Source organism: Tripterygium wilfordii, chromosome 8 (genome assembly GCF_013401445.1).
Source record: "Tripterygium wilfordii isolate XIE 37 chromosome 8, ASM1340144v1, whole genome shotgun sequence".
Lineage (NCBI taxonomy): Eukaryota > Viridiplantae > Streptophyta > Magnoliopsida > Celastrales > Celastraceae > Tripterygium > Tripterygium wilfordii.
The window spans coordinates 4,360,993-4,371,819 of NC_052239.1; the positions used below are offsets into that span (position 1 = coordinate 4,360,993).

At 37.3% G+C, this 10,827-nt stretch overlaps 1 protein-coding gene across 1 annotated transcript; it reads left to right on the top strand.

Moving 5' to 3' along the window:
* Nucleotides 1-1,581: 1,581 nt before the first annotated feature.
* LOC120004140 (transmembrane 9 superfamily member 1) lies at nt 1,582-10,139 on the top strand. Its single transcript, XM_038853402.1, has 12 exons — nt 1,582-1,827; nt 3,766-3,958; nt 4,050-4,154; nt 5,852-5,869; nt 5,974-6,071; nt 6,156-6,308; nt 6,521-6,655; nt 6,793-6,959; nt 7,284-7,378; nt 7,478-7,851; nt 8,548-8,821; nt 9,598-10,139. Exons 1-12 carry the CDS (start codon nt 1,738-1,740, stop codon nt 9,663-9,665), a joined length of 1,770 nt encoding a protein of 589 aa, XP_038709330.1. The 5' UTR covers nt 1,582-1,737; the 3' UTR covers nt 9,666-10,139.
* The last annotated feature ends 688 nt before the right edge of the window (nt 10,140-10,827 follow it).

The window sequence follows — 10,827 nt, forward strand, 5'->3', positions numbered from 1 at the left end:
TGTTGTATACACTTAATTATTAATTAGTTTCCACAAAATCTCAACCATTTGATTCGAAAACATGTGAATTAATTTGCACAAAATTTGACTCGATTTAATTTGGATGAACCTTATTTGCACCCTATAATTTACTATGTACACCCTAATCTAAACAAATCCCAGCTAAAAATGTAACAATTATGAGTACACCCCTTTTTTGTAATTTCTGGAAAATTATAATCTGCACACCACCTTCTTGCTTTCTCTCTTTCCTCTGCCGCCTCTCTTCTCTGTCAATTTCATCGGTAATGATTGTGCTTCTGTGTTGCTTGAGATCTAGATTGACAAGTTACGATCAACCTCCGTCAAAGGTGCTAACACGTCACTCCATCCGAAGCTGCTGTGGGGATGAGAATGGTAGGGTTAGTGGGGGTGCTGATAGATTAGGTTTTTTATAAGTTTTTGGGATGTACTTAGTAAATGATGGGATGCAGATAAGGTTCATCTTAATTTGGAACATGTAAATTAATTTCTAGCCATTTAATTTGGAAACAAAATCTCAACCATTAAATTTCCACAAAATCTCAACCCTCAGCTCATTTACTTCTTCAAGAATTCAAGGTCCTTTGACCTCGCCAAAGAAAACGAAAAGTCTCAAAATTCGGATAAGACCTGCCTCATCATTGAAGATATCCATTTATGACACTACCAAGGCGATTGAGGGCGAGTTTGAGCTGGATCAGACATGTCTCATCATTGAAGACCTCGTTACTATTGGTGCATATGTTCTGGAGATGGCGGTGCCTCTATGGGTGGTGGGACTAAAGGTAACAATGCGATGTTGTTGATGGATAGGGAGCATCTATTTTGGATTTTAAGGTCGATGGAGATGGTGAGGGTGTTGAAGAAGGGCAAGGTAAGGGAGGAGATGTATGGCGTGGTGATGATGAACGACAGGAAACAGAAAGGGGCCATTTATTTTAGGATAATGCTACATTCCCCATTTTATGACCTCTAAATCTATGTGACATTAAAATAGCCATTGATTAAAAACACACATATATGACCCACTTCATATCAAACACTTCATATTAAATGAGGGTCTCAAATATTATCCTTTATTTTAACATTAAAATAATGTGCAGCGGAGCTATAATGATTTGCTGCATCTAGCAGATCATTGTAGCACCGCTAACTTAAGCGGTAAAATAGCGGATTTGATGAGGTACGGTTTTTATATATATATATATATTTGTTTTGACTCTGTAAAATAGGATACATACCCTCTATCCTCTTTAGAGGGTCTGATGGAGATGCTCTTACCCCTTTATATGGGGGATAAGACTTTATTTTTCAGACGCTACATTGAAAATCTTTTTTATACAGGCTTTTAAGGTTCAAGACTGGGCTAGTCTTAACCTTATGGAATATGGACTACCCTCGAAAGCCTATCAGCCCATATAAGTTGTGACCATGATCCGGCCTACTCTCATTCAGTAGGCCCAGAGATCATCCAGATCAGGAACGGGCCTGATCCAATCCAGCCCACTGATTTCATTTATCTTAATTTTTTTGATAAGATCGTTATTTCGTTTTGGCAAAACGAGTCACATATCCAGAAAGCAAAGCTCAGTGTCTCCTCTCTCCACAGTATTAAAAGGTCCGAGCCAATTCGTTGCTCGGCAAATCCAGAGGAGGAGTGACCCTAAATCCTGAATTGACATTTCCTCGTGGAAGACCGTAAGATCGGCGATCGCCATGTCCTCTGCCGGCCGATTTCTCTCTCTCATAGGCTTCATTTTTCTCTTCCTCTCTCCCGCTACGTTTGCCTCCGAGTCCGATCATAAGGTATCTCTCTCTATGTCTGAATTCGTCTCGGAGATCTCGTTACTCGCCCTCATCTCTTGTTGGATTCGACTCAGTTCCGTGGATTTGATATATGCTTTCTCATTCTCGAGTCCTTGGTGTGTGGTAGTTTTTGCTTCGTAACAGTTGATAGGGTTTTTTTTTTGGGTGATTTCGATAATGTGACTATAAGATTGGTCTGCCAACTAAACTCTTTGGTTCTTCATGAATTGTGGAGCTGAATAATGTATGTATTCAGAGTTGGTTAAACGGTATATCTCAGATATGCATGCATATGTCAATAGGTATGCCTATTGTTGCGGGCATTTTGCTATGGAGTATTGTTGGGCATTTTGCTATGGATAACTTTTAGAGGTCAGGTCTCAAGTGAATTTTTTGTATATTGATAGGTGGTGGAAGTTATGGTAGCTGCATGGAAGTTGGGTTATGGTAGGATTATTACGGTGAATGTAAGTGGCAGCATAGTGTCTATTGTTCAAATGCGACTGTATGCTTGTGTGCCATTGCATGCCTAAATTTGGAATTGGGTTCTACCTCATTATCTTGGAATATGTACAGTTGTGGTTTCCATTTTAGTAAAGGACTGGTAATTCTTAAGATGTAGTCTTTTGAGCTGGATCTAGTAATGGCCTAGTCTGCCTGGGCATTTTCCATAACATCGAATAGATTTCCATATACACGTGATGTAGAAAGATATTCAACAGCAACAGGGAAAAGAGAGTTACTTGCAATGTTTTATGAAGCACTTGTTTTTTTACTTCTAGAAATTATTAGGTCTAACAAATGGTGTTGAGGGGTAAGTACCCAAAAACACAGTAGTTTTCTAGCAATTAGTCCCACACAAATGTGGGGATTTACTTGGCCGTGTGTCATTTTATGTAGAATACAAAATTGACAGTTTAAGTGTTTCCCTTCTCAAGACCTTGTTTGAAAGCGCTAGCTCTGGTTTGCTGGTGAGGCCATTTTGCGTTGACAGGGTACTTTCTTGCAGCTTTGCCTTTAAGCTATAATTTTGGTGAAAATTTTTTATGATCCAGACGTCTAAGCTCACCTCCACAAAATTGAGCTCCTCTGGAATAATTTGATGTGATATTTCAATTTGCTGGCGCGGATCAAATTTTTTGTTTAATAATTAATTTCTTTAACCTTCCTTTATTACTCTATGACCTTTTAGAGCCCACCTGCTACCATTTATCCAGAAAACGGCTTAAGATCTTTAAACTGATTTCTGGATGCAGAGAACATTGAACTGAAAATTTCTCTGTCCAATTAGTATACATTTGTCTTACGTAGTAGCAGTGTGGGCAGTGTTCAACTCGATGAGCATGGCATTGTGTAGGATAATAATGAGAGGATGTTCATAGCCTCTTTCGAAAGAGGCCTACATGTCTGGAGCCTGTACTCTGTTATGAGGATGTATCATGACTGATTGCCAAAAATATTGGTTGTTATTAGTTTTTCCTTTTGTCTCCCCTCTTATGGAATATTTTCTGTTCATTTGTGGAATATTTTCTTTCCACTCTTTGGTTATTTACTGTTTAATTGTTCCACACTACTTTTATTCCCTAGTACGTGTGCTTCTTCTGGTAACTCTCTCTCAATGATTCTTATTTTGCACAAGAAATATTACTAAAATTTCTTGTGATCTTGTTCATTATTGTGTTTTGATCTTTCAGGATTGCAAAGCATTTTTTATGGTTTCATTCAACCTAACTTTTATATAAGAATTTTATTTTATAGCTGGATTATAAATTGGTCCGGTGATTCGACTTGATAATTTGATATGCGTGTCATAATTGAAAGAAGAGCTCTTGCTAACATGCCTGTCCTATGTTCTTATTTATTCTGAGTCCTTTGTCTTCATGGATTGTTCGTATATATAAAAATGTCTGATTACTTTCATGTTCCTCTCTACTGCAGTATCAAGTAGATGATCCAGTTAAACTTTGGGTGAACAAAGTTGGTCCTTATAATAATCCTCAAGAGACGTATAACTATTACATCCTTCCATTTTGCCATCCAGCTGGTGATCCTGCTCACAAATGGGGTGGCCTCGGTGAGGTCCTCGGTGGAAATGAACTTATAGACAGCCTGGTCGACATAAAGTTCCGAAGTATGTACGGTCTTGCTATATTCTTAATTTTGCTTCCATACTGCTGATAAAAAGCTGTTAATTGTTTTCTCCTTCTTTATACATTGTACAGAGAATGTTGATAAAAGTCTGATATGTCGACTTGATCTTACTGCGGAGAAAATCAAACAGTTCAAGGATGCAATTGAGAACAGTTATTGGTTTGAATTTTTCATGGGTATGTTTCCCATGCATTATTATTCTTGAAGATGATATTGTTTCATGGAATGGCATATTATTTGGTTGGAAAGATTTTTTTCTATCTATGGAAACGGTCTTAAAAAGTCATATCTCTTGGAGACAAAATTCTAGTCAATATTAAAAAGTTCTGGTAGACAAAAATGTTTGTAGCAATTCTTGGGGTAGTTGATCGCTACTCAAAAAGTTCGAGGTCATGACTCCATTTTTGTGGTAGTTGATCCCTACTCAAAGATGGCTCGTTTTATTCCTTGTTTGAAGACTTCAGATGTTCATGTTGAGGATTTGGAATGGGGGTGAGCCCACGGTACATGGGCCTAACACATGGGTTTACTTGGCATGGAGGAAAGCCCATCTTTACTCATAAACCACACACTTTTGTTCTATTTTCCAATGTGGGACTTTGTGTGGGTTCCAAACACTTCCCCTCACACACAAGTCCCTTAAATCCCATCCCAATTGTTTCTCACTATCGTCTCTAATCGTGATGTGAAGTTCATGAGTTATTTTTGGCGAACACTATGGAAGATGCTTAAGACTAAGCTGAAATTTTCATCAGCTTTTCAACCGCAGATTGATGAATACACTGAAGCTGTTAGTCGAAGTTTACGTGATTTGCTTAGTTGTTATGTTGGTGATCATGTTGGTAATTGGGATAAGATGCTTCCTATGGTTGAATTTCTGTCAATCGGACTATGGGTTGTAGTCGTTTTGAAGTTGTGACAGATGTTTTTCCAAGGAAACCAATTGATTTGGTTCCATTACCCATTGAAGCACGTCCTAGTGTTGAAGTCGATGAATTTGCTAAGCATATTCGTGAGATTCATGATGAAGTTGGAATGAAAATTGCAACCAGAAATGAAATTTATGAAATGCAAGCTGATTTGCATAGACAATTTGTAGAATATGAGGAAGGATACATGGTGATGATATGGATCAGACCTGAAAGGTATCCTAAAGGCATGTTTAAGAAGTTGCATTCAAGGAGAGCTGGTCCAGATAAGGTTCTCAAAAAGATAAGCTCTAATGCCTACATCCTTGACCTACTTTCGGACATGGGTATAAGCAATGTCTTTAACATTGAAGATCTCACTTGATTGATGAATGAATGAATGAATACAGCTTTAAGAGATATGCTAGCATGTGATTTGCTTCCCGATTGTGTGATGCAATCATCCTTTGGTGTGATGCCGAGGAAGGAGGAACCCTAGGTGTGATGATTAGGTTGTCTTTCCTTTTCTTCGTTTCTTCTACTTTTCTTGCAAATTCAGAACTGATTCTGCTATTCTAATCACCAAAATCATAAGCTTTAGTTGCTGATCTACCTAAGAACTCTTCTAAAGGGGGATTCCCACATCAATATCACTTACTCCACCTTTCCTGTATCTTTTCTTGTATATAGTGTAATAGCATTTTAACTTGCTTGCATGATTGCTGTGCCTTTTCGTTTGCCCTTTTGGTGCATCATGGTGACTTTTCATTGCTACATCTGGCATACAAATCTGATTGCTCTCTCTCTCTCTCTCTCTCCCCCTCCCCCCCCCCTCTCTGTGCTTGCGTATTTGCATCCCCATGTAAGAATTCTCTTTTCTTGTGCCACATCACTTACCTTTCTCTCTTCTTTTTTTTTCTTATGTTGGTGCTGGTTGATCCGTGGTGTCCTAATTGCAAATTCAGATGACCTGCCATTATGGGGTATGCATTCCTCAATTTTTTTATGTTTTTCTATTGGAAATTTTTAGAATTTTTATTTAGAATTTGATACATCTTGTTTGAATACTTAATGTGTTTTGTTTTAGGCTTTGTTGGCGAGTTACACCCGGATAAGAACAGCGATAACAACAAGCATGTTCTTTACACACATAAGAGCATTACTGTTAAATACAACAATGACCAGGTATGTGATGCTTACTTCATGCATAACTCTTGAACTACGTGTTTGTCTATGTAGTTATTATGCGATAAATTTTTTTCCCTGCAGATCATTCATGTTAATCTCTCTCAAGAAACCCCAAAGCCCTTGGAAGACGGGAAAACTCTGGACATGACATACTCTGTTAAGTGGGTTCCAACTAATATCACTTTTGGACGTCGTTTTGATGTTTACCTTGACTATCCTTTCTTTGAGCACCAGGTACTCTCCTTTTTGCTCATACTTCCATTTATAGTTCAAATTGAAGCGCATTCACTTGATACGTAACAGTTACATTGTTCAGTGTTTGCTACTTGATTGTCTGTTTAACTTATTCTGGCTTTGATTCTTATAAAAATGACAAGGGCCTGACTTTGGTTGGACGATAATGGGAATTTTTTAATGATAACTGTGTGTGCATTTGAAATTTGCAGATCCACTGGTTCTCTATTTTCAATTCTTTCATGATGGTTATCTTCCTCACTGGTTTAGTGTCGATGATATTGATGCGGACTCTGAGGAATGACTATGCAAAATATGCACGGGAAGATGATGATTTAGAAACTCTGGTGATGGACATTTGACTTTTTTTGGGTGTTACCTTGTGTAACTATGTCAAGAGGATAAGATTTTTAGTTCTTTTAATTGAAGGGTTTGTGTAGATTCTAACATTTCAAGCTTGGTGATTGTTATGTTGATATTGCAGGAAAGGGATGTGAGTGAAGAGTCTGGGTGGAAATTGGTTCATGGAGACGTTTTCCGGCCTCCACAGAACTTGGTTCTTCTTTCAGCCGTTGTGGGGACTGGTGCTCAGCTAGCTTCACTCGTCCTCCTAGTCATCTTACTGGCAATTGTGGGAACGTTGTATGTCGGGTATGTACAGAAATCACTTTGAAATAGTTCTTTCTCTGGAATTCCCTCTCTCCTCCCCTTTTTTCTCAATTTTGATCTCTTATTTGTTTGGTTTCACTATTAATGATTACTGGCTATCATTCCAAAAAAAAAAACCTTATTGAGGGAATTGTTGCGTAAACCTAACCATCTGCGTGGGTTTTGATGTCTTAAGTTGTGTTGCAAGACACATTTCACTACCATGTTATTTGTATGACATTTCAGTTTTAAAAATGTTGTTTCCATTTTTGTCACTTCCTTAATAAGGGTTTCATTTTGTAACTTGATACACTGTATATGCCACAGGAGAGGAGCAATTGTTACCACTTTCATAGTTTGTTATGCTCTTACATCATTCATTTCTGGTTATGTGAATGGTGGAATGTACTCCCGCCATGGTGGTACGCTTTCTTGTCATTGAGTTTGTTGTTTGTTTTGCTTATTTTCTTTTTTGAGCTTGTATATAAAGGATTTTACTCTTTTTATTTTGGTTTCTCTAGGTAAAAGTTGGATAAAGTCAATGATTCTCGCAGCATCTCTATTTCCATTTATGTGCTTTGGGATTGGATTCATTTTGAACACTATTGCGATATTTTATGGGTCCCTGGCTGCTATTCCCTTTGGCACAATGGTGGTGGTTTTTGTGATTTGGGCTTTCATTTCTTTCCCGTTGGGCCTTCTTGGCACTGTTGTGGGCAGAAACTGGAGTGGTGCTCCTAACAATCCATGCCGTGTGAAGACAATACCTCGTCCGATTCCTGAGAAGAAGTGGTACCTCACGCCTTCAGTGGTCTCAATGATGGGTGGACTGCTGCCATTTGGAAGTATATTCATTGAGATGTATTTTGTCTTCACATCCTTCTGGAATTATAAGGTAAGTATCAATTGATGGTTCAATTGACTTGAAAAAAACGTGCGAGTGATTTTCATTCAAATAAATAAAGAAAAAGAAAGAGCTTGGGCGTTATTTTTGGATATTAGTGGATAATACAAGACAGTATTATTTGGTTGTGGCTGAGTTGTAGCTCCTATTTGTTTGACAATATGATGGTGTTTTGCTGAGTTAGAGAGGAAAACACGCATAAAGTTGCGGAGATCATAAAAATAAGAGTTGTTTCCTGATGAATGATAAAGATATAGTCATTGCTGTTGTTGAAAGTTTTGCTAAGGGAAAAATGATGTTCTTTGGCCTCTTAAATCTTGCTAACCTGCAAATTATAAGCTGGTCTCATTGTGACGGCTGCAACAAAATGCATTGTGATCTCGCTATGTGTGGGTGTTTGAGACATGTCAAGGTGTACTTTGACTTGTCTATACTTGGGACTTGGGAGACAAAGTGCAGAGGGTTTGGGGTTTTGTAATGGGTTAGACCTTGCAACTATTTTCTGACACCCGATAAATGTTCGTGATGCATATTTCAGTGACACCACGCCATAATAGTCTTACAGGTGGGGTCTATTTATTGAGTTAAGCCTTGGAACTTTTTCCCGACACATCACTAATGTTCTTGATGCAAATTGAGGCAATATCATGCCAAAATAGTCTTACTTTTTATCCTTTTGCGTGACAGGTTTACTACGTTTATGGCTTTATGCTACTGGTTTTCTTGATTCTCATCATTGTAACTGTTTGTGTGACAATCGTGGGGACATATTTCTTGCTCAATGCTGAGAATTATCACTGGCAATGGACATCATTCTTCTCCGCAGCCTCGACAGCTGTATATGTTTACTTCTACTCTATATATTACTACTACGTGAAGACAAAAATGTCGGGCTTTTTCCAGACCAGCTTCTACTTTGGATACACTTTGATGTTTTGTCTTGGTTTAGGAATCCTTTGTGGTGAGTTTCTTATTTTGAGCTATTTTATTTGCTCTTTAAATAATTTTCAGTGATAATATCGTGAGTAAAGTTTAGTTTTTTTTTTTTTTTTTTTTTTTCTTCACCTCCTACCTGTTCACTATTTTGTTGTATTTTTTTGTCATTGTGCAGCAACTATTTTATTTAGAGTTTAACTGTTGATTTTGTTGAACAATTTATATTACATTTGAAATTATGCTCAATATTGGTTTTCCCTGTATGAAACTATCTTTAGGAAGTTGATTGAATAAGTGCTGAGTAGTCAGAAAAAGGGAGACTTGAAGTTTCTGTTTTCTTGACTCGTGAAACACAATTTAGCAAGGATTGATGTTTTATTCTTGCCCAATTTAGATGATGCTTACATGATATCCGTCGCTTTGAGCCATATGTTGAACTTTTCTTCTTAATTTGCGACTGTCAAAGTGATCTTGCTAGTGGAATGTGCTGCTTGGTGCATGCCAACGGTATTACTATTAGCTTACAAACCAACTAATTGAGATAGACTGCTTCTTACCTCTTGACAAAAACGTGCCCTGCTTTCTTCCCTGGGGAGAGACCCAGTCAAGATATTTGTCTCTGCTTAATCAATCATGTTGACTTATATCTTATGAATAAACAAATCAAGCCCATGTGCACTGTTCACGTCTCCCTAGAATAGTGAGGAAAATAAAAAGTAAAGTCAAAGATCATATCTGGATGAAAAAACTTGGATGCTTTCTTCTGTACATTTTCAAATTATTTTATATTGTGATCTACAGGTGCTGTCGGTTATTTGGGCTCCAACCTGTTCGTGAGACGAATCTACAGAAACATCAAGTGTGATTAAAGGTTCTTGGGAGAAAAAGACTGGACGGTGCTTCCCTGAGCTAGTTATTACATATGTTGAAACAATTGATCTAGTAGGGAGTCCATGGTAATGCATGGAGTACCCAGCAATGTTTGCAGGTGCAAAACACGGTCTTAGAAGGGGGAAGTACTGGGGAAATCCCTGATATTTTCTTCTTTTGTCTCTGTACCTTTTTTCCCCATCCACTACTGAAAGCCTTAATTTACATTTGAGATGTGATTTTTTATTATCTGAGAAGCTAGCTAGTCACACAACATAGACAAATATCTTGCAAAGTTTTGATATTTCATCTTTTTAACAAATAGGTGTTCCATGTAATGGGAAGATGCTCAATATCCCCATCTCTAGAATTTGTTTTTGTTGCTTGCGAGGTGTTAAAAGTAAATTTCTCTTGGTCCTAGTTGGGTCCAGATGATACTATTTCTATGAATCCATCAAGTTGTTTTGCATATACTTCTGGGTTCTATTTACAGCTTGCCCTATTTGATGGAAGACAAGTATCTTACATGTAGTGAATACAAGCCAAAAGTGGTTAATTATGGTTAGTTTGGAGTTTGGTCTTACAGCTAATTCCTCGTTGGTGGTCTTCTTCTACCATATATATATATATATATCGGAAGCACTACATGTTTATAATTTATGTGTTCATAATTTATGCGTTCATAATGTGCTCATAACTAGGTGACATGGGGAAATGTGGAGACCATAACTAGGTGGCGTGGGGAAAAGTGTGGGGATCATTAACAAGTCACCCAGATTATAGATAATTATGGACACATATCATTTTGGTATATATATATATGTGTAAATTAATATAACTTACGTATGTCCGTATAAGATAATTCATATATATATATATATATATGAATATATATGAATTATCTTATACGGACATACGTAAGTTATATTAATTTACACACATCAATCTCACCATTGATTTGAAACATATTTGTGTGTATGTTTGTCTCTCTTTCAAATGACTTCCTTTTTCTTCTTTCATTTCTAGTCTCAAATATTGAAACTGCTCTTGTAGCTTCAATAACATTTTTGTTTACTATTTGAAGGTTTTTTTTTTCTTCTCCTCCATTTTTGGCTTATGGTTCCTATTGACAGACTTGTATTATTGCTATAAAAGTTGATA